Source organism: Lissotriton helveticus, chromosome 12 (genome assembly GCF_964261635.1).
Source record: "Lissotriton helveticus chromosome 12, aLisHel1.1, whole genome shotgun sequence".
In the NCBI taxonomy this organism is placed as follows: Eukaryota; Metazoa; Chordata; class Amphibia; order Caudata; family Salamandridae; genus Lissotriton; species Lissotriton helveticus.
The window spans coordinates 104,079,729-104,104,333 of record NC_136073.1 but is presented as its reverse complement, the minus strand read 5'-3'; the positions used below and the strand labels follow the sequence as shown (position 1 = coordinate 104,104,333).

General features: G+C 44.8%; 1 protein-coding gene across 1 annotated transcript in view; it reads left to right on the top strand.

The window, feature by feature from the left end:
• The first annotated feature begins 401 nt into the window (after positions 1–401).
• The window catches only part of LOC144797964 (extracellular calcium-sensing receptor-like), a 192,064-nt gene continuing 167,860 nt past the window's right edge, over positions 402–24,605 (top strand). The window contains exon 1 of the mRNA XM_078668770.1: positions 402–610. Within this exon, the coding sequence (XP_078524896.1) occupies positions 402–610 (209 nt within the window). The remainder of the gene's footprint in view (positions 611–24,605) is intronic.

The following is a 24,605-nucleotide window of genomic DNA, read 5'->3' as shown; positions in this document are numbered from 1 at the left end:
CAAACAGTGTAGACATTTAAAGGAGATATATTGAAAGAAATTCCACACATCTTCTAGCACTAGGAACACATACTGACTGCCATGGTATTTGGGTTAGGAACAAGAATAAATCCGCATTTTCCTAGAAAGTTCAATGTGGGATTGTTTGTGGAGCTCCTGCCATTTGTACCTAAGCTCGTTGATAGAAATAAACAACACCAATGGTAATTTGGAAGTGTTTTAGCAAATCAGGACTAGCTAACTAAGATTCTATGCTTCAGTGTCCATCTTTCCCCTACAGGTACATCTGGCAGCATGGATTCCAGAGCTGGTCCTGAGGCAGGTAGAGAGCCAACCAGCAGAGACTGACAAGCCACTCTTCCTGGAGACAAGGCCTCCTCCTCCACAGATATTTCCCAGCCATGAAGTTCTCATCTCTGCTGCTGCTTCTGTTCATACCTGCGGCTGGACACTTTGCTGAAGCCACTGGATGCACCCTGAGGAGCCATCAGCTGACAGGCTACAGGCTGGATGGGGATGTTATGATTGGTGGCATCTTCCCAGCGTCCTACACTCTGATCAATGAAATACCTTCATTCACCGAATCACCAGCCTTCACAATATGCAACCAGTAAGATCAACTGCGCGTCTTAAACAGATGCATTATTGCCTAAAGGAGAGTAGAAAGAGCTACTAATAGCAAAGTGATAGACCATTAGCGAGGAGTCATGCTTCAGGCACATATCACAAGCATATGCTACTGTGTTTGAGGGAACCTGCAGTGATACCACCTTTGCAGCACTTGTTTTGTATGTAAGGGAAGCTTGCAATACTGTTGTTCAGGATCTGCCTGTAGAGCATGTGCAGCTTGCTCTGCTGCTGACTATGCTCATCCTGTATTGTATGTGTGTACAGTTGTGTAGGTGTGCATGTGTGGGTGTGTGGGTGTGTGGTGCTGGCCCTTCTTGTGCCTGTATTGTACCAGCTCCTTGTGTGAGAGAGGCTGTTGCATGTGCTCTACCTGTTTTGTCCATGACTTAACCATCCACTGCTGTTGTCTTTTGTGCGCCGGTTTTGCAGTGACGGCTGGTGACATTTGAAAGTGGTGAGGCATAAAATTATAGTTGTACCGCACTGTAGCGATCGAGCGTACCGAGCGAGCCCGAACAATCTACAGAGGGTTCGGGTGGTTTCTGCCCCCAAAAATGTTTTGACAAAAGAGTGGACAAATGGTGCATTTTCAAGCAAATTTGAGGAAGCAGGAAGGTTAATAAAGCAATACGATTGAATTATTTATCATTTAAGAAATTGCCAATTTATAAGAGCCATAGAGGACAATCCTTGCGTATACTGATGCTATCATTTCATTTGCCCATATTAACTTTTCAACACACTGATACACTTGTAATGGTTTTAACTATAAAATAAATGCATTCATTGACTGTGCAGTGCTGAACATTAATGGATGAAACCATTTCCTTAAAATGTATTTTCCATGCAAGAATCACCATTTAAAAAAAAGTCCAGAAAATATTAATGCATTTCAAGTAGTACTCTGTGTAAAAAAGGCCTGCATGTAACAACTAAGGCTTCCCATGTTATCGTTTCCCAAAATTCTCAGGAGAAAAGCCATCCGAAGGTCCGAGGTAGGGGTGGGTGGCAGTCCTGCCCCCTCTGGCTCATGCAAATGCAGGGAAGCTGGCCGCACCCAGAGATCAAACGGGCCAGAGGTTGTAAAGCAGAGAGTCTGGACCCATGAGGAATCAGGGCCCGATCTGTGCTCCGAAGAGATACCAGGAGAGAAGTGGCATTAGTTCTTGCTATATCATCCCGCGTTCTGATAGTTCAGTGGGTTGTGTTTCAGTTGCAGAAATCTATGTGTCACCTTTAGGGCACAGGCTTGACATTGAACTACCCAGTCCCGCCTTCTGTGTACCCATGGCAAGATCGTTTTAAGCTTCTTTTTGCCGGTTCTTCCTTGAAGCATCCTTAGCTTTGGAGAAGGGCTGTAAGGTTGTAGACTGAGGTCCTGAGCCTGTCCTTAAGTTTACACCCGGGGTATCCGTAAACGTAGTGTCAGTCATTGAAGTGCCGACAAGGTGCCGAACCAAGCCCCCTTTACTGTTTGTTAAATCAAGGGTCAGCAGTTATATTAACATTAATATAGTCTCCAGCCTTTGATTATTGTAATTATAAGCAAAACCTATACAGCGCACTGTAACCCGATAGGCATCCTGGCGCTTAAAGAGGGAGGTAGTGAAAAGGCCACTGGGAACTGAGCGGTAGAAGCATTAGCTTATGGGAAAGAGCCAAGTTTTTATTTGTTTACGGAATGGCAAAAGTTCATTCAGCTGTCGCAGCTCTAGGGGCAGCTTATTCCAAAGTCTGGCAGCGGCAACACTGAAGGCCTGACCCCCCCAGCTTGACTCTTCTGGTCATGGGAATTTTCACCAAGAAAGCTGAAGATGATCGAAGACAGCGGGGAGGAGCATTCCAACTGAATTTTCTCTGTAATAGTGTAGGGCCCAATCCATGAAGCGCTTTGAACATAACACAGAGTGATTTGAAATAAATTCTCTGCACTATAGGGAGCCAATGCAGCTCCACAAGGGCCTGAGAAGAAGAAGAATGCCGAGGACGTGACAAGGCCAACTTAGCTGCCATATTCTGGATTCTCTTAAGTCTGCCAGTCAAGAACTTAGGGGATTCCAACAAAAGGGAGTTACAATAGTCTAGTCTACTCAAGATCACGCTCCTGACTATCAGTGGGCGTGTCTGAGCAGGAAGCAAAGGAAGAATCTTCCTCATAGCCCTAATGAAGGAAAAGCAGGTCCCCACGGTCTTATTGACATGTGTCTCCATAGTCAACTTTTCGTTAAATAGGACCCCCAAGTTACGGACAGACTTGGAGGGTAACAGCAGGGGGTCCCCATGGATAGGTCAGAAATCAGCAGGAAGATGCAGTGGCACTCTCCCATTCTGGATGCAGAGAATTTATCTCTTAGCCACTGAGCCACGTTCCGTATGCAGTTGTGAAAGTTCTCCAGTGAGGATGACTGATCACTGTCCAATGAAAGAATCAGCTGGGTACCATCTGCATAGTTGACTACACCTAAGCCAAAAGATCTAATAACGTCCATCAAAGGACGCATATAAACATTAAAAAGAATGGGGCTAATCGCAGATCCCTGCGGCACACCATGATGGACTTTGGTAAACTCAGCCTGAAAAGGGTAGAGGGCCACCGCCTGACGTCTGTCAGATAAATAGGCATGGAACCATTTTAGTACCTGACCAGCTACCCCAATGTCTTCCAACCATTTCAGGAGGACCGAGTGGTTGACCGTGTCGAACGCGGCAGACAGGTCTAATAGGATCAAGATGGCATGTTGACCCTTGTCTGCATGCAAACGAAGATCGTCCAGCACGGTCAGCAAAGCAGTCTCCGTGCAATGCCCTGGCCGAAAACCATACTGGACCTCATCCAGTAGATCATTGCCCTCAAGAAACTGGGAGAGTGCTCTACTCACAAGACGTTCTACAATCTTAACTGGGTAAGGAAGGAGTGAGATTGTCCTGTAGTTTTTAAGACAGGCTGGGTCTAATGAGGGCTTTTTCAATAAAGGAGAGACGATTGCTTGCTTCCAGGAGGAAGGAACTATCCCACTGTTCAAGGATTGATTACACAGCTTAAGCTGATTAAGCTTAACTTTGCACTATTTTTAGGAAAGACGTTTTGACATTTTATACACGTGCGATTGAATTAAAGTGCATTGCTTTTATTTATTAAACATAGTATGAAATAAAGACACACAGAACATTGTCCTTTGGTGGTAAGCGCGACAGGGAAGATAGTCATCCAGATACTAAAATAATGGTGCTGCACCTAGAATGTATACTCATATTCATAAGGAATGAAGCATTGTACAATCTGTACGCATAATTGGGAAATAAATAACAGCAGGCTTAGAGAGTGGATGTTCTGCGACAAATTGGCAATATAAAATGAATACCGTAAATTGAACGCCAAGCATTCCTTCTCTGTGCATTGACCTCATACATTGTATTGTAACTATTACATGGATTCCTATCTTTTCAAAAGTATTAATGTGTGCCTTACTGACAGTGCTGATGCATACATATTATTATCTATACTCTATAGCAGTTGATATATTGATTTCTAATAGTGTATGTGTGGCCACGGCGTGTACAGAGTGACAAATTGTGTGTGCAAAGGACACTGTTTAAATGTATGGGGATGGCAGGGGGCGTTGCTTTCTTGCATGGAAAACAGAAACTTTGCAATCCAGGTACGAGATTGAATTGTTCCATATTCATCAAGAACCCTACGAAGCCAAGTAAAAAGGAAACATTTGAGGGTGCCTGCATCTTTCTACAGAGTTGAGTCAAGGTGCTAAGTTCCACCACGGGTGCCAGCATGCACCTACTGTTAGATGCAGCACTGAACTGCTGCACTGCCACCACGACCCTTCACACACTGGCTCCTTATGAAATCCCGAAGAGAACGGGGTGACTTGGTGCTTCTCTTAATGGGATGACCCTGGGCCCTCCCTCCCTGGGATGACATTGGGCCCTCCCTCGCCTCAGACTGCTGCTGTGCACAGATACGCCTGAGGATAACATCAGACTAAAGCTGGTGTGAGTGAGTTCCAGGCATATACACACTGATAACTAGCGATGCTAACACACCACTAAACCACTAGAGGTGGCTTTAACTGGAAACAAGGACCAAAACTTCTCTTGGTTTCACAAAGGAGAGACACGACCGAATGACAAAAAAGGGTTCTAATTGTCATGTTTCCAAACCAATACTTCTGCAAGAGTCATAAAGCACACAAGAGAATACAGAAATATTTGCCTGTGCAGGACAAAAGTGATTGTGTAGAGGTTTCGCACTGTCAATATTCTTATAAATGACACATTTGAGCGGGGAAAGCGATCCGCACACCTCCAAAATCAACCTCCACAAGGGAATGAAGGCCGTCGCCGACTGGATGAGGAACAGCCTTCTGAAGCTGAACTCGGACAAGACAGGGGTACTCATCCTCCTACCTTCCCTACTCAGCCTACAATGACTCCTGATGGCCGACCACACTGGGAACAGCACCGATACCCACTGACCATGCACGCAACCTAGGATTCATCCTTGACTCCTCACTCTCCATGTCTAAACAGGTCAACGCGGTCTCCTCCTCCTGCTACAACACCCTCCGTATGCTCCGCAGGATCTACAAGTGGATCCTGACCGAAATAAGAATAACGGTGACACAGGCCCTCGTCAGCAGCAGACTGGACTACGGCAACGCACTCTACGCAGGAATCCCAGCCAAACACCTACGACGACTACAACGCATCCAAAACACCTCCGCTCGACTGTTCGTCAACGTCACCCGCCACTTCACCCCCCACCTGAGCAACCTACACAGGCTCCCTGTCGACAAGAGGATCACCTTCAAGCTCCTCACCCACGCACACAAAGCACTCCACAACGCCGAACCAGCTACCTGAACAGCAGACTCAGCTTCTACACCCCCATCCGCCAGCTCCGCTCTGCCAGCTTCGCCCTCGCCGCTGTCCCCTGCATCCAACGAACAACCTCCGGCGGCAAATCCTTCTCCTACCTCGCCGCCAAGACCTGGAACACCCTCCCTACCCACCTACGACAGACCCAAGACCTACTCGCCTTCAGAAGACTCCTCAAGACCTGGATCTTCGAGCAGTAGCGGCACCCCCTCCCCTCAGCGCCTTGAGACCCTCACAGGTAAGTAGCATGCTTTATAGCGCCAAGACGCCTCGGCATAAGTGCGCTCAATAAATAATTCAGTCAGTCAGACAAGTGGTCTGATTGAGTGATTGATTTACCAGTCAAGGCTGGCATGATGGGCGGGTGGGGGGAACATGCGAGGGGGGGGTAGGACGGTAATTACAATTAAAAAAAGTACCTTCCCCAGGTCACGCCACCTCAGCTCCTGCCGCTCCTGACCGGGTCTGCGTTTTCCACAGGCAGCCTTCCTCCCCTACCCTATGCCAATCACAACACTGCAATGGCAGCTTTGTGATTGGTGCGGACAGGGCCCAGCCCGGCGCCTATAGGGCGGACACTTTCTCTATATAGGTTACATGCAACCTACTTAGAGAGTGCAAAAAGAACAATTGATGGACAGAATGCAAAACAATGTCACACATTATCCCCAGTACAGACATCTGGGCCTAAATCCATCGTTTTTTTTGCTCACCAGGCCATTCCAGTTTGGACCCAGCCATATGCAAATCAGTGTTGACCCTGCACCCAATGGGAACAGTCCAGCCCAAACTGCCAGGCCAGGTCCTCCCTGGACTCGAAACAAGCATCCTAGGACCGGTTGCAGGAGTTCACCCCTCATCAGCCAGGATAGCTTAACTCCAGTGGCATGGAGATCACGAGGCTCATGTCTGGGCATACTCGTCCCACTCAGGGTGACAAATGCAAAAAGAACAAGTGATTGACAGAATGCAGAACGACTAAAACAATCTTGTTGCTATCTTGTGCCAGACACAGGGAAATACTTTAGGTATACACAAGTAGAGTTGTAGCACAGTTTGGACATCAGGTAGATAATGACTGTAAGCGTATAATGTGGTTGGAGTATGATAGAGGCTACATCTTGTTGATGCATTGTTTGTATCATTTATTTATTTATTTTTTAGAAAAAGCTGACATCCATTGACATGAAGCCCTTAAGAGATTCCCGGTACCAGGGGCCTGGTTCTTGAAGTGCGCTGGCACTTTGTGACACGGAGGAATCAGAATAATTATATTGTATTATGTGAGGGATTTGTTATGAATCTTATTCTCCACATATATACCTAAAGTATTTTCCTGTGTCAGGCACATGCTTGGTCTAAAAAACAAGGTAGTGATAAGATTGTTTTAGTCGTTTTTGCATTATGATGCAAATGTTGAATGTTGTTTTGTGTATAATCATTGTACATAGTAATTTTGTGCATTTATGAACATTTTCCATTGTGAATTCTTAAAAGTATTGTCAGTCAGTCAAAAATTAACTTTATTTGGTTTGTCACAACTATAAAGTATACATATACAAATTTCAATTTAGTAGAAAAAGGATAAAATTCATTTTCTTAAAATATCATTTTTTCGGTTCTTTAAAAAGTAAAACATTCTTTTTCAGTCCCCACTTTTAAGTTGATTCGGCTTTTAAAAGCAAAGTCTCTCCTTTCTTCATAAATTTCACCCCACGGCATATTAAAATGTTCGAACCCGCTCCCATCCAGCTGGTGACAGCCTGCCTGCAGGTGCGGATCTGAAGGGCATTTAGGACTGGTTTCAACAAAGTTTTTCTCTCATCTTTTATTGACACGCACGTACACAGTAGATGGCATAGGGTTTCCGTATGGTACCCGCATAGTCTACATCTTGACTTTTGGTGTGTATTTTTCCATGATGGAATCAAATCTTTAGAAGAATGGTCGCCCAGTCTCAAAGCCATGAATTTCAATTTTAAAGATAGCCGAAAGTGTGCCATGAGGTAAGGTTGCGGTTTTAATCGTTTATATGAATTTAATACAGTCCATGCGTGTCGACGTTTGGCCAAAGTCTTTTTGTCTTCTAACAGAGATAAAGCTTTTGCGTTTAGTTTGCAAATCTTTTTAAAGGATGCTTCTTCCAGTTGGCTATTCCAGATCTCCTCTATTTTGAGGGTTTCTAAGGTTATGCGCAGATCGTCACCCCAAGAGCTGGGTTCTTGTTGATCATATTGTTTTTTAATTTCCAGCCAACATAGGTTATTTAGTGATCCTAATTCTGCTGATCTAAGCTTCCAGCACCATTTCGCTAAGACCGCTTTCCTTTGATATGTTTGATTTTGCAGGCCAAATTCCAATCTTATTTGTGCTGGAGCTGATCCTTTATAAAGATTGAACACTGATTTATATATTTTTGTCTGGAGTGTGTTTAAAATGTCAATTTCTTTCCTGTGCCATATTTCTAGCCCATAGGAGAGAGATGGTAGTACTTGGGCTGCCATTACTTTTAGGAGATGGTCATATGACGGGCATTGAAGTTTCCTTTGTAGTGTTCTGTAGGCGAAGCTCAGTGATTGTGCTTTAGCAATGATGTTTCTTTTTTGATGTAATATGGACATGTTTTTGCTTAGTGTGACCCCTAAGTATTTATATGTTGCTGTTTCCTCAATATGTTTGTCCTTTGTGTACCATTTAAATGATCGTCTGCTTGAGCCCGCCAATCTCACCACTTTCGTTTTTTTGATGTTTAATTCCAGACCTTCACAGTCAAAGTACTCTGTTAATTTGGATATTATTCTTTGGAGACCTATCGGTGTTTAACTTAAAACCACAATATCGTCTGCATATTGTAAGAACTGGATGCATTCGTTAGCCAATTTTGGTGGGTGTCCATTCACATTCTGCAGATGCATTTCTAAATCTGCCAAATATATGTTAAAAAGGCTTGGAGAGAGCACGCAGCCCTGTTTGAGGCCGTTTCTTATTTTTAATTCTGCGGATGTTCGTCTCCCATCTCCAAGCTTTACTTTTGCCCACGTTCCGCTGTATAAGGCGATTATAATGTCAATTAAAGTCCACGGGAGACCCCATGTTTCGAGTTTTTTCCATAGGCGGTCTCCTGGAACTCCGTCGAAAGCGGATTTCAAATCTATATAGCAGGCTAACAGTTCGGTCTTCTTTTTTCCTGCTCCTTCGATTAGCAGTGCCAGTGCTGAAAGATTAGTTGTACAACCCGTGCCTTCCATGAAACCCGTTTGAAATTTTGGTACTATTTTATTTTTATTTATCCATTGCCGAAGGTGAATCAATATGCAAGATGCGAAGAGCTTTGCCTCTACGTCAATTAGGGCTATCAGTCTGTGATTCCCGGGTTCCAATCTACACCCGTTTTTGTATATTGGGTGGAAGATGTTACCCTGCTAGGACTGAGGTATCTGCGGTAGGTTTTTTCAAATGGAGGCCGCCACCGCTGCAGCTCCTCGCTGCTCCTTGCTTGATCTGCTTAAAAGTATTGTTGTTATGTCGTTTGAAAAACGAATGTCTCCCTATTTTTCATACATTTTAACTTTTTGGATAAAAAAACTGTGAAAATCGAAAAAAGGAATGGTTTAATAAAAATTCCATGCAAACAGAAAATGTAGCATTCTGTTCCTCTAAAGTAAGAGGAGCATAAGACAAAATGGAGCCAGCTCCCCATTTTGGTGTCTTCAATTTTTCTAAAAACAAGTGTCTGTTAGCAACCATATGGTTCCAAGAGACAATTTTATTAAACAGTATTCCCAAATACAAGAAGGTGTCTATTTGTCCAACTTTGCGGCCATGTATCTGAAAGATAGGGATTTTCTTTGCCCGTTGGCCAGCAACTAGCACAAAGGATTTAGCCTCATCTACATGAAGGTTCAGCTTTTCCATAAATGACACATACTCTGTTATCAGTTTCTGCAGTGCCATGCCAGTCCAGGCAATTAGCACTGCATCATCCACATAAAAGAGTATGGGAATGCGGGTTTGATTTATCATAGCGACATCTAGAGTGGAATCAAGCAGGGGCGCCTCCACCCCATTGGTATATAAAGAAAATAGAAAAGGGGCAAGGACACATCCCTGTCTAACTTCTCTTTCAATCCTGAACCACCTGGTACATTCTCCCTTATTTCCATATTGTATGCAGGCTGTAGCCTGTACATACAATTGTCTTATAAAGGAGATGATGGCTTTACCAATGCCCATTTCTTCCATACTAAGCCATAGTTGGGGATGGGAAGCGCAATCAAAGGATGCTGACAAATCTATGAACACCATATAGTGCTTTCCCATTTTAGCTACAGTATAGTTAGAAATAACCAAATGTAGATTTAAACATTGATTCATAGTACCTTTGTGTTTCTTGAAGCCATATTGTGCGAGGATCAGAATATTTCTATGACTGACCCATTCCTCTAATCTATTTAGTAGGACACGTCCCATTAGTTTGGCAGAGCCGTCCATCAGAGAAATGGGTCGATCATTTTTGGGAATTGATCTATCACCTTTTTTGTATATTGGGACAATAATTGATTTAGACCACGATTCTGCTGGCCCGACTCTGGCTATTACATTAAAACACTGGTTAAAAATGGACCCCACAGATCCGGTTTATCAAAAAAGAAATCAATAAGTGCACCATGCGGTCCTGGAGCCTTATTCTTGTTACACTGCTCTATGGTATTTCTGACCACAGATTCTTCAAACAATAAATACATGTTTGAAATTATTAAGGGAACTTTCAGATAAGATTCCAGCTCACCAGAAATAAGGCCAAAGATTTTTTGAAAATGTACGACCCAAGTATCTTTGTCCACATGAGTCTCAAGAGTAGGGTCTGAGTTATTTGCCAAAAACGGACAATTGATTACTGGCCAAATATCTTTTGAATTATTTGTAACAGCATCCTGTTTAAGAAGCTCACAGGCCTCCTCTTTTAATACTTTCTGTCTATTCTTTCTGGCCTCTTTATATTGTTTATGAATGGAACTAACCAAAAACTTAGCCCTAGGATTTAGCTTAAAAGCTTTATGGAGGTTAGTTAGAGTTTTTGTACAGATTGAATCAAAAAGAGCCTCGACTAGAAGTATTATGACCAGCGGCATTACATAAAATATTTGATTTCACCTCCTTCATCAGTAGCTCAAAATGTGCCACCACATTTGTTTGAGGAGAGTCTAGATTAAGGCAGATCATTATTTCAGAGTATCTATTATTAACCACCAAGGGGACCAATTTTTCTTTATCAATTGTGCCCCATTTAAGAGATGTACCCTTTCTTTTCCCTATATAGGGCTTTGGAATACAATTAGTATCCGTAACGTGTATTTTTTCCAGTTTCATTCTGCACACTAATGCCATATGATCACTGAAATCCGAAGGATGTTTGTATATCTCTAGAAAGGGTTTTTATTGGTTTTGAGACTATCAGGTAATCAATGATTGTGTCCTGCGAGTTGGTTCCAAATGTTTTATGTAACACAATTGTGTTATGATCAGCTGGATTAATAATTTCAAACTTTCTAGTAATAAGCAATCTCTTAAGTGTTTGGCCATAATCATTATGTGTGAAATGAGAGATCACTTCTCCTTCCTGATTTGCTAGTCCACACACTGGTGTTATCATATTGTGACAGCTGTGGACATTAAAATCACACACCCCTAGAATATTTATAGTACTATTATAATCTTTGGTATATACTTCGATAGATTTTCCCACTACATCCAGGATCCTTGTCCTCTCTATTGTACATTTCTTATTGTAGAAGTTAATTAAAAGGATGATAGCACCCTCCAGGGTTTTCATCAACAAGAGATTATAGAATAAGGGATCATTACAAGAAGCTAGTATCTTAAAATTTGTGGTGTTTTTTACCAGTGTCAAAATACCTCCACTCGCACATCCTGCTCTAGATGGCAGAGCTGGGTGAAATACGATTAAAAACCGTCTAAATGGACTGAGCCTGGTTCCCATGTCTCTTGTAGACAGATTAAATCATATTTATTTATGAGTTCAATCAAGTTTTGATCTGTTCATTTATGTCTTAACCCCGCTATATTCCAACTAATTAAATTCAACCACTCAGTTCCCTCTTTGGGTATCGTTAGAAGCATTGGAGAGGTGTTGGCAGGGGCCTGTGGGATATCTAACATTGTGCTATCCACCTTATGTCAATTGCAAGAGTCCAGGCATTTTAGAGATGCAAATCAATTATTAATAGGTATCAGGGGGTTTATCTGTGGTTCATAAAACTAACGTGCTAAAGCTTGGGGAAGTGTTAGATTGTTCCTGATACATCATTGATTTACATTTCTGTTTAAGAAGCCTCGGGGAGAGCATAAATCTGTGAATTAAGAGATGGACAGCTTGGTAGTAGCTACAATAGTTTATTTACCAAAAGGTGGCTCTTAAAATTAACCACTTTACAATCCCCCCATGGTTTTCTTAGAATTGTCTACCCATCCCACTCTTCTCGCCATACTAACATGTGTGAAAAGTTGTAGCCCCCCAGGGAGAGTTTATACAACCAGTGTAGAGTTTTAATCATCACTTGTTCAGTGGATTCTACTTGAGTATTCTTTAACTCGGGGGGATTGGCCAGAATCATCACATAGGGGCGTGCTGCTGGGGTGGATCTAATCTCTTGAGAGGTTGGCCCATGTTATCTCTCAGCCTCATTTCTGTCATTTGTAACAAATCCGCAGCATCTATTTGTACTGTTAAGGTTCAGATTAAACCATATCTCCTGTATGTGGGCTATCCCTTTTGTATCTATTTGCAGCAAGCTTTGCCTTTTTGCAAATGCAATGGAGTTTCAACTCAAACCAATCTACATGTTTTGTTTTTTTGTAAACACTATGCACTTTATCAGAATTTTTTTATAGTTCCAATCATACACAAATATCATTTTAGGCAATGCTGATTAGCGTAATTTTTCTTGCAAATGTTACAGGATCGTTATATCTGTTATTCAGTAGCATCCTTCTTATGTCTAGCGATAAAAGCAAGTAGGCTTATGAAGTAATTATGAAAGAGCTATTTTTAAACGTGTTTTTATCTGACCTGTTTTACTGCTTCTTGTATATGATATTTTATTGAAAAATTGAGCTTTTATGATCTATGTGTTTTTAGATCAAATAAAGTATTTTTTAATTACCTAACTAACTTTCCAAATTATAACCCCCTAGTTTAGCAGCCAGCACTTAAAATATAACTAAAATAAATAAGCATAACACAATTAATAACCAATACCATATCTTTTCATAAATTATTAATTAGTTGATGAATACTTAACTTCCCACCCTATACCCCTACACACCCCAGCCCGCACCTAATATATAACTTACAAAATATAAATATTACACAATTAACATAACTAATCAGCAATTAAATAATTAATGATGAATTAATAATTATTTGTTAATCATTATTTATAATTACCTCCCCACCCTACACCCAGACCAACCTGAAGCTTGATACAACACTATAAATTACTATTAGCAATCAAATAAAAAATTATAAATCACTTCAAACTACAAAATATATTTGAAAATATTATTAACTATTTTACAAACAATAGGAACACCTAAAATTATTATATGAACTGAAACATACTAGAAAACTATTTTTTAGAACTTAATTAATGGAAACAATATTAACAGCAATGATATTCTTGACAACATTATTACTTACCTAAAAAATGTATATTTTTACAGCAATATTCATGCATCATGATATTTGTGTATCACAGTATTGTTTTCTGATATTTCTGTAACTCAATATTTAAAATTGGTCCAAAACCCTCCATGTGGGTCCATGCCAATGCTCCTTAACCAGGCCTTAAGGTACTTTTGTTAAGGGGCCCTAAATGGGTCCCTGTAGCTACCAGTCACTCCATTGCAGTCAGTCTGAACCTGTGACTTTGCAGATATCCACAGTTGGAGCTTTGTGCTTTTTGGTGCTATAGTTAGTAAAATCTTTAAACCTGCATATCTCTGATTCCATCGATTGGATTTCTGTTGTCTTGGTCTTGATGTATTTATTAAAATATTCTCTATGTTTCTAAAGTAGTGTGGGAATTTTCTTGTATTGTGTTTTCACTTTATTACTGTTTGAAGTGCTGCATAAATACTTTACACATTGTCTCTAAGTTAAGCCTGACTGCTTTGTGCCAAGCTACCAGAGGGTTGAGCTCAGGCCAATTTGCTGGTTGATTGTGCCTCACTCTGAGAAGGATTGTGAGGGTTTCACTCCCCTCAACCAGAAAAGTCAATTTCTTACAGGAACTTATGCATAATTTGATGTTATCCGTTGTTTGTGTTAGTCTCCTCCTGTAACAATGCTCCACAATGTCACCAACTCTCAACCAGCTTGATAGTAGGCACCCTTTCCCTTGCGAGTTCAAGGTAGTAAACTCCTGTTATTAAATTCAGCTTGGTATGGTGTGCTTACAACGCTTTACACAAATCTCCTTTTAGAGGCTTAGTTTTCCAAAATTCAGATATGTCCTGAAAGATAAACTATATATCCATACCCCATAGGATGACCTCATGGATTTCTTCTCTTGTAAACTCTTCTCTAAATAAAGCAAGAACCGCTGTGTTTGACATCCACTCACTTATTACATACTCCCATTCACTTGTTATCTAGCACATTCACTAATACTTTTCAGTTAGTGGCAAAATGTTGAACAGACCAATCACATCCAAACCCAGCTTGATCTGGGGTTTTATTCAGACTTCCACAGGTGAATAGGGGCTTCCTCCTCAAAACCTTTCCTTTTTCATTGGTTGCACACTGAATGCCATTTTTCTACCTACTCCTCAATCTATCTTGAACCACCAGTATCTTTCATATATTATAAAAAACCGAATGACAGGTCTGTCGAAAGTTAGTAAAGCTGAGATTCAAAAGCTGACAAAAACCACGGCCAGGGAGGGTGGTCTGAGATATTCAAGGAATAAGAACTCAGTATCACCTCTGATGACATCCTGGCTGGAGGAGGAAACATTCTGCTACCTCGACAGTCTATCCAAATGCACGCCTAAGATTGAGTATTCTGAAATTTAGATGTGGCGTTAAACAGATTTTAATTTGTCATGCTCAGGGCTCCTTTTTAGATGAGGACAAAATAAGTAAATTTGGTCTTAACATGAAAGAGATGTAATGCACATTTTACTGGTTTGTGGATTTTAGCACAATGAAAAACACTATTGAGACAAATGTTTCAAAAGTATGGTATTAGAGAAAGGTGGGAAGCATCCAATTTACTATTGCTCATGCGGCTGTTAGAAATAGCCTTTTCCCTGGGGAATTTTAATATCTGTGAACAAAGGTTTAGCAAAATGTTAGGTATTTATTGGGATACATATCTGATGGAATTGTATGTTACCCATTGTGGATAGACCTGATTGAAGCTTGGAATGGTGTTACAATTGTATGTAATAATGTTATTTTATGTAAAATTATTTTATTGTGAAAATATTTTTAAAGACTAAGCTCTAAATAAACATATGTTTTGACTGACATCCATACCTTACCTTTAGTCAGAATTCTTCCAAAAAGATAGTTATGCCTAAGCTGATGATTTTCTCCCTCAACTTATTTGGTGGAATTATTCTATTTCGCATTGCGATGTTCAGCGCCTGACCTGCCAGTATTTTTCACCGAAGGCATTCTGGGCCAGATGTACGACATTGTTTTGCATGTGCAAATGACTTTCAGACCCGTTTGCCCACGTAAAAAACCTGTGGCCCATGTACTATCCCTATTTTGCGAGTTGCTAATTAAATAGCAACTCGCAAAATAGGGTTAGCAACTTGCTATTAGGAAGGGGCGTTCCAAGGGCATCCCTTCCTGATAGCGAGTTCAAAACCTATATAAGAATGATTTGCGACCGCAATTGTGGTTGCAAAACACTTGCAGTTTACCACCCTCTTCACGAGGGTGGTAAACCATTCGCAAACGGGAAGGTGTCCCCAGGGGACCCCTTCCCCTTTGTGAATGGGTGCGCAAAAAAAATTCCAGAGCAGGCAGTGGCCCCAGGGACCACCACCTGCCCTTAAAAAATTAAATAAAAACGTTTTTTTTTTTTAAATGCATCCTCTTTTCCTTTAAGGAAAGTGGGCTGCATCTAAAAAAAACTGCTTTACTTAAAAGCAGTCCCAGACATGGAGGTCTGCTGACCCCAGCAGGCCACCATGCCTGGGAGTGCCAGCCATTCCCAATGGGGTCAAAAATTGCAACAGCCTCATTATTATCCATGAGGCATGCAATTTGCGACCCCATTGGAAATTGCAAACAGTGTCTCAGACACTGTTGTGCATCCCAATTAGCGAGTCGCAAATTTCAAGTCGCAATTGCGACGCAATTTGCGACTCGCTAATTGGCTGGTCATATATCTGGCCCTCTCTCCTTTCTTCCTCAGTCAGCCATGTACTAGCAACACAATGACTATCTGAATGCAAACCCTTCTCCCATTCCCCTCACTTACCCACCTATTTTTAGCCACACACTTCTCAATCTCCCCACATGCATCAAGATCTTCAGCACTCTCCAAAGCCAAACAATACAATCAATCAACAGCTTTCTTTTTAATTTTTGGGATATATTCCAATAGCAAGTGACATTCCCTTAGTCCAGCTAGCTTTAGCATTGACTGCTTGGAAAATCTGGATAACAAAAAACTTGAATCAAGGATTTGTGATCAGTTTTTCCAATGACAGGGAAGCCCCACAAGGAGACGGTGAAACGGTGTATTGCCAAACCGCAGCGTATTTCCTCCCTCTCTCTAACAGAATAGTTCAATTTTGCACCTTTCAGTGGATGCAAAGCAAATTCTATAACCCTTTCAATTTGAGAGAGTAATGCTCAAAATCCATACTCACTGACATCAGTATTGGTCACAGTTTTATTTCCAAGTTTTAAAATGCCCCAAAAGTGTTCTAATCTCTCTCTCAATAGTCTCAAAAGTCATATTCCATGCATTAGACTAGATACATGCCTTCCTCTCCTCCACCAGAATTGTTACAAGATGCATAGTCCTGGTAAAATGTTAGATAACCTTACCATAATGTTCAACCACCTAAATTGATCATTACTTACCCAAGTTTCTTGTAGGGACTGGAAGGCCCTGGCACGGCTGAGATCCTCAGACTTGGTGTTTAAAGTCAGAGACTGCTTCTCCCGGGACAAACAGGTTGACGAGAACTATGCCTCGTTGTGCCTTAGGATCACCACGACTGTAGACTCTCATTCCCCTTTAAAAAAACTTAGTTGTAAGGGCAGAGCCTCTGCCCCTTGGTTTAATGACACTCTGAAAGCCACGAAATTAGCATGTAAACAGGAAGAGAGGAAATGGAGGCGGGGCTATAAGGATTCAGACAGGTTGCTTTGGAAGCTTAAAATTGTGGAGTATAAGACCTTGATTCATAAATCCAAAGCAGACTATTTATGCTCCACGATCTGCAATGCTTCAAATAGCTCTAGGAGCATTTTTAAAATTCTGAACAGCCTCACCAATCCTGACTGCTCCAAGAACTCGATAACCCCCTCGCAGGAACTCTGTGAGAACCTGGCTAAGTTCTTCAGAGAAAAAATTGCGATAATTATCAAAGATCTCAAAGGGTCCAGTGAACCCAGTTGCTCTCATACTCTGAGAGATCAGGCCGTGGAGAGTGGTGTTAATGGCCCTTGTTGGCAGCCCACTGATCAACTATCAGAGTTTCTGCCCCTAGGGGAGGAGGACTTCAGTAGGCTGGCACGGGGCATTTCCTCTGGCTCGCCCATGGACCCGGTCCTGCATAAGATCTGGAAAGAGTATGATGAGGAACTATTTACTACTCTTCGCAAAATTTGCAACCAGTTTCTAGCCAGCGGTATAGTGCCCGCTCGCTGGAAACAAGCCCTCGTATCCCCGCTGTTGAAAATACCATCATTGGACCCAGAGTATTCTAAGAAATATAGACCGATCTCTCTGCTACCTTTTCCGGCAAAGATTGTTGAACGCAGGGTCAGTTACTCTCTCTCTAAACATCTGGAGCAATATCAGCTGCTCGAGGAAATGCAATTTGGCTTTCCTCCTGCCCATGGGACGGAGACGGCTCTGGTTACTGCAATGGATGAGCTTCAAAGACGTGCAGACAGGGAACAGGCAGCAGCTCTGATTATGCTCGACCTGTCTGCCGCATTTGACACGGTTAACCACGAGACCCTCCTGAGTAGACTGAGTGAGGCCGGTGTGAGAAGCTGTGCCTTGCGTTGGTTTCGGTCTTTTCTAGAGGACAGACAGCAGGCTGTGTCCCTTCCCCCTTTTCAATCTGCGTTTTTTGCTGTGCCGCACGGGGTTCCTCAGGGCTCGGCTATTAGCCCTATTTTGTTCAATCTTTATTTAAAACCCTTGATAACATTGATTAAATCACATAAGATCAATGCGATTAACTATTTGGACGACACTCAATTGATCCTCTCCTTTGAGGTGTTTCATGAGTGTCTGCAGGATACCTCTCAGGGGCGTAACAAAAACCCCCGCAGCCCCCGCAGTGCGGGGGGCCCCCAGGGTTCAATAGGTGAAGGGGGCCCCTCAGCACATTGGTCGAGATCTGTGAGGCTCTGAAGCAGCTGCAGTGTCTGCAGCCTGCTCCGAGCACCTCCACTCTGACCCAGGACTGAAGAGTAACAATGTTGCAAGTTAAGTTTCTCTTCAGTCAGAGCCCAGAAATAGGATGGGGGGGGCAGAGAGCAGGAGGCAGCACAGAACAATGCTCAGGAGGAACCTGACAAGGGTGAGAGTGGGGGCCCTCAGACAGCATTCCCCACAGGGCACAGCCTCTGAGAGGGGAGAGGACAAGGATGGGGTTGGTGGTGGGGGCCCCAGAGAGAGCAAGAGGCAGCATAGAGGAGAGCTGATAGGGGAAAGGATGGGGGTGGGGGCCCCAGAGACAGCGCAGGAGGCAGCGCATAGGAGAGCTGATAGGGGAAAGGATGAGGGTGAGCCCCAGAGACAGCGCAGGAGGCAGCGCAGAGGAGAGCTGATAGGGGAAAGGATGGGGGTGCGTGCCCCAGAGACAGCGCAGGAGGCAGCGCATAGGAGAGCTGATAGGGGAAAGGATGGGGGTGCGTGCCCCAGAGACAGCGCAGGAGGCAGCGCATAGGAGAGCTGATAGGGGAAAGGATGGGGGTGGGAGCCCCAGAGACAGTGCAGGAGGCAGCGCAGAGGAGAGCTGATAGGGGAAAGTATGAGGGTGGGGGCCCCAGAGACAGCGCAGGAGGCAGCGCAGAGGAGAGCTGATAGGGGAAAGTATGAGGGTGGGGGCCCCAGAGACAGCGCAGGAGGCAGCGCATAGGAGAGCTGATAGGAGAAAGGATGGGTGTGGGAGCCCCAGAGACAGCGCAGGAGGCAGTGCAGAGGAGAACTGACAGGAGAAAGGATGGGAGTGGGGGCCCCAGAGACAGCGCAGAAGGCAGTGCAGAGGAGAGCTCACAGGAGAAAGGAAGGGGGGCACAGAGACAGCACAGGAGGCAGCACAGAGGAGAGCTCACAGGAGAAAGGATGGGGAGGGGGCCCCAGAGACAGTGCAGGAGGCAGCACAGAAGAGAGCTGACAGGAGAAAGGATGGGGGTGGGAGCCCCAGCGTTCTCCACAGGGCTCTGCTCCTCTGAGGCAGCACAGAGCTGACTTTGGCCAGAAAGTTTGCAGCTCCAGAAACAGGATCTGCTGGGAGGCATTTGAAGGTGAGAGTTAGAGCTATTAATGTTGTAAGGGACAATGCATTTTACCTATGCGTTTTACCTATGCGTTTTCTGCTTAGAGTAGAGGGAATGTGCGTAGTGTCAAGTGGACATATATGGTTTGGATTGAAATTGTTAGTTGTGGAATTGTGTTTCGTTGATTGGATCTGTGTAGTGAAATAATGTGGCATGGTGTGCAGTGTAATTATGTGATATTGAGTGGAGTGGGATTGTGTGTCTTGGAGTGGTATTATCTGGAATGGTATTTTGTGTTGTGGAGTGGTATGTAGTAGAGTTTACTTATGTGGTGTGCTGTTAAATATTGTAGCATGATGTGGAATTTTTGTGGTGTAGATTGGATGTATGTGGTGTGTTGTGCATTTGTGGTGTTAGTCTGAATTATGTAGTTTGTTGTGAATTATGTGGTGTGGAATGGAAATGTGTAGAGTTGAATTGCGTGATGTGGAAGTTGCGGTGTTGAATGAAATTATATTGAGTGGTATGAGGCATCGTGGGAAGTGTAGCTATGTGGAGTGTTGCTACGTGGCATAGACTGGATTTATGTGGAGTGTATGTATGCAGCATGGAGTAGAGCATAATTATATGGAGGTTAATTATGTGGAACTGAGTGGTAAATATGGAGTGTTATTATGCTGTCTGATAAATGGCATGTGGATGAATTGTGGAATTATGTGACGTGTGGAATTATGTGGAGTGGTGTATAATTATGCGGAGTGGAATAATGCAACATGTTGCAGAGTTGTATTTTGTGGATGGTGATGTGTTTTAGAGTTGAGTGTAAATATGTTGTGTGAAGTGTAATTATATAGATTGAAGTTGAAATATGTGTAGTTGAGTTGTGTGGAGTGTAATTATGTGGTTGGGAGTGGTATTAAGTTGTGTGGAATGTTATTCTGTGATGTGGAATTATGTGGTATGGAGTGAAGTGGTAATATATGTATTTTTAGGATTATAGTTATGTGGTATGGAATGTTGTATGGTTAAATTATTTATAGTTGAAGTGTGTGGCGTGGAATTATAAGCAGGGGCGTAACACAGGTCTCAGGGGCGTAACACAGGCCCCCGCAGCCCCCGTGTTGCGGGGGACCCCTGTGCTCCAGGGGCCCCCTCAGCGGGGCCAGCAAGCACTACCCATCAGTGACCGTCTGGGATAGGTAATTAATTAATATAAGTAGGTTATGTAACTTACGCTCGCTCTAGACTTTTCTTCACAAATTAAATGGTAAAATGTACCAAAATGATAATGGTGCACACTGTGCAGCGTGCATATGTCTCCACCGCCACGTCTGCGTGGTCTTACTCTTCACCCCTAGGGTGGCGCTGGTGACCCATTGTCATGAGCATTCCTGACTGGTGAAGTGAGGAGGCATCCCAGAGGCCAGAGTGGAGACAATTGAGAGGTAACGTGCGACGGCGACCACCGGCCATAATTTAATTATTTCTCTGGCTAGCCTTGTTTGCCCTGTCTTCTGCTGCTCACGCAGGTGAGTCTGTCTGTTCCCGCAGTCTATGCCACCCCCCCGCAGACAAGTGCACTCCACCCAAAATTCATTGCGACGACCACTTGTGTGCGTAAGGTCTCCAGTTTAGAGTGAAGTCATTTAGTAAAAGAAAGGCGCCTTTGGTACATGAAGGTTGTTTGGAAAAGAGGAGAGTTTATGTTACACATTAAAGATTAAAAGTGCATGTCATCAGTTTCACCTGCGATTTATATTGATTTGCGGATTTTACAGAAAACTCAAAAATCTTTATTGAAGTTTGTGGGCGCAAGAAAATTTACCCTTCACCTATGAATTTACACCTTCGTCTGTGACTTCGGGAGAAGTTTCCCGGTTTCGCCCGACTTTATCAAGGCAAAGTGGTACCCACTTCCTACCAAAACTGACCCGATTTCTTTGTCGTTGATTTCTAGTTGCCGGGTGATGTCAGTTCTGAAGGGGCGGGTCCAGCAGAACTGGACATCAGGGTGTGAGTGGGTGGAGTGGGGGGAGGGTTGGGGCAGAGAGGGTGAGGATTGGGGCTGTGGTGGCAGTGGTGCTACATAAATTGCAGCTTGCAGAAAAAAATGGTTTCTAGCTGAGACAGATAAAAGTTACTAAAATACAGCAACATGCATTGCTGCACAGTCGAATGCCCTTCGCTAAAATTGACAGGCCACCTTTGAGTTACTCTTTGCTGTTTGGCTGTTAAACTGAGACTGAGGTGAAACGTTTACCAGAACAGTCTTAACACTTTCTGTACTCATGACAAGCTCAGCTCGTCATGACCCACGCGGCGCTCATACGTGGGGATAATTCCCCTGCTGTGCTGAACGTTCCATGGAAACGGGCGTGGTCATGACGAGCTCAGCTCGTCATGAGCACAGCGCCACGGTGCAGTGTGACGAGCTGAGCTCGTCACAAGCACCATGGCGCTGCGCGCGCCCCCCTCCCACCCAGCGCCGTGGGGGAATTAGCCCCACGGCGAAGGGGTTAAAAGGTGTAAAAAGTACAAACAATTAAGTATTAGTATCACAAAATGTGCGGCATTAGACCGTTACGAAGCATTTTCTACCAGAGGTTGCTCGTCCCTTGCGTGGAAACAGGCTCCAGCGCGTGTAACTCTCTTCTCTTTCTGGATTTTTTTTTTAACACCAGCACAATCTACCTCACTTGCGACCTTTGAACTGTGGGGCGCTCCGTGCACTGTTCCGCCCTGAAGCCGTTGTACTCCGCTCCTTAGCAGTAAAAGGATCAATGTTTCTGGTCCATAAATGTCTCCAAATCCCTGACCCTGTGGGTGTAACAAGATCACCCAGCATCCTGCCGCAGAAACCTGCCAGCTCCACAGACCTCTCGAGGCAGAGAAACCTGCCAGTCCCACAGACCTCTCGGGCTCAGATACCTGCCAGACTCACAGATCTCCCCAGGCAGAGAAACCAGCCAGTGCCACAGACCTCCCCAGGCACTGAAACCTGCCAGCCCCACAGACCTCTCCTGGCACAGAAACCTGCCAGCCCCACAGACCTCCCCAGGCACAGAAAACTGCCAGCCCCACAGACCTCTCCGGGCACAGAAACCTGCCAGCCCCACAGACCTCTCCAAGAAGAGAAACCTGCCAACGCCACAGACCTCCCCAAGCATAGAATCCTGCCAGTCCCACAGACCTCCCCAAGCACAGAAACCTGCCAGACCCAAAGACCTCCCCAAGCACAGAATCCTGCCAGTCCCACAGACCTCTCCGGGCACAGAATCCTGCCAGTCCCACAGACCTCCCCAAGCACAGAAACCTGCCAGACCCAAAGACCTCCCCAAGCAGAGAATCCTGCCAGTCCCACAGACCTCTCCGGGCACAGAAACCTGCCAGCCCCACAGACCTACACATGCACAGAAACCTACCAGTCCCACAGACCTACACAGGCACAGAAACCTGACAGTCCCACAGACCTCCCCAGGAGTATAAACCTGTCAGCCCACTAGCCCCCCCAGGCACAGAAATCTGCCAGCCCCCAGACAACCCCAGGCACAGAAACCTGCCAACCCCACTGACCTCTCCAAGCATAGAATCCTGTCATCCCTACAGACCTTCCCAGGCAGAGAAACCTGCCAGCCCCACAGACCTCTCCGGGCACAGAAACCTGCCAGTCCCAGAGACCTCCCCAAGCACAGAAACCTGCCAGCCCCACAGACCTCTCCAAGAAGAGAAACCAGCCAGCCCCATAGACCTCCCCAAGCATAGAATCCTGCCAGTCTCACAGACCTCCCCGGGCACAGATACCTGCCAGCCCCACAGACCTCTCCAAGAAGAGAAACCTGCCAACGCCACAGACCTCCCCAAGCATAGAATACTGCCAGCCCCACAGACCTCCCCAGGCACTGAAACCTGCCAGCCCCACAGACAACCCCAGGCACAGAAACCTGCCAGCCCCACAGACCTACACAGGCACAGAAACCTGCCAGTCCCACAGACCTACACAGGCAGAGAAACCTGCCAGTCTCAAAGATCTCCGGGCACAGAAACCTGCCAGCCCCACAGACCTCTCCGGGCACAGAAACCTGCCAGCCCCACAGACCTCCCTGGGCACAGATACCTGCCAGCCCCACAGGCCTCTCCAAGAAGAGAAACCTGCCAACGCCACAGACCTCCCCAAGCATATAATCCTGCCAGCCCCACAGACCTCCCCAGGCAGAGAAACCAGCCAGCCCCACAGACCTCCCCAGGCACAGAAACCAGCCAGCCCCTCAGACCTCTCCAAGAAGAGAAACCTGCCAGCGCCACAGTCCTCCCCAAGCATAGAATCCTGCCAGCCCCACAGACCTCCCCAGGCAGAGAAACCTGCCAACGCCACAGACCTCTCCAGGCGCAGAAACCTGCCAGCCCCACAGACCTCTCCAGGCAGAGAAACCTGCCAGCGCCACAGACCTCTCCGGGCACAGAAACCTACCAGTCCCACAGACCTCTCCGGGCACAGATACCTGCCAGCCTCACACCCCTCTTCAAGAAGAGAAAACTGCCAACGCCACAGACCTCCCCAAGCATAGAATCCTGTCAGTCCCACAGATCTCTCTGGGCACAGAAACCTGCCAGACCCACAGACCTCTCCAGGCACAGAAACCTACCAGCCCCACATACCTCTCCAGGCAGAGAAACCTGCCAGCGCCACAGACCTCTCCGGGCACAGAAACCTGCCAGACCCACAGACCTCTCCGGGCACAGAAACTTACCAGTCCCACAACCTCTCCAGGAACAGAAACCTGCCAACGCCACAGACCTCCCCAAGCACAGAAACCTGCCAGTCCCACGGACCTCCCTGGGCACAAAAACCTGCCAGTCCCACAGACCTCCTCAGGCAGAGAAACCTGCCAACGCCACAGACCTCCTCAGGCTGAGAAACCTGCCAGTCCCACAGACCTCCCCAGGCAGAGAAACCTGCCAGCCCCACAGACCTCTCCAAGAAGAGAAACCTTCCAGCCCCACAGACCACTCCAAGCACAGAAACCTGCTTGTCCCACAGACCTCCCCAAGTACAGAAACCTGATAGTCCCACTGACCTCCCTGGGCACAAAAACCTGCCAGTCCCACAGACCTCACCGCCGGGGCACATGAGAAAGTTTTTCTATGTTTGTGCTGTGGCTAAAATAGAATAAGCTTACTATGGGCTAAATATTGTTGCTATGTCAATGCAAAATGAATTTGTTCTCTTTTTTACCTGGTGTTAAAGTGGACTTATGGCCCGAAGTGGTAGGTCTGTTGTTTTTCTAATGAGATAGCTCGATAACTGAAATAAGAGGCATTTCTGGCATCTTCACAGTGGTGTAAGATAAGC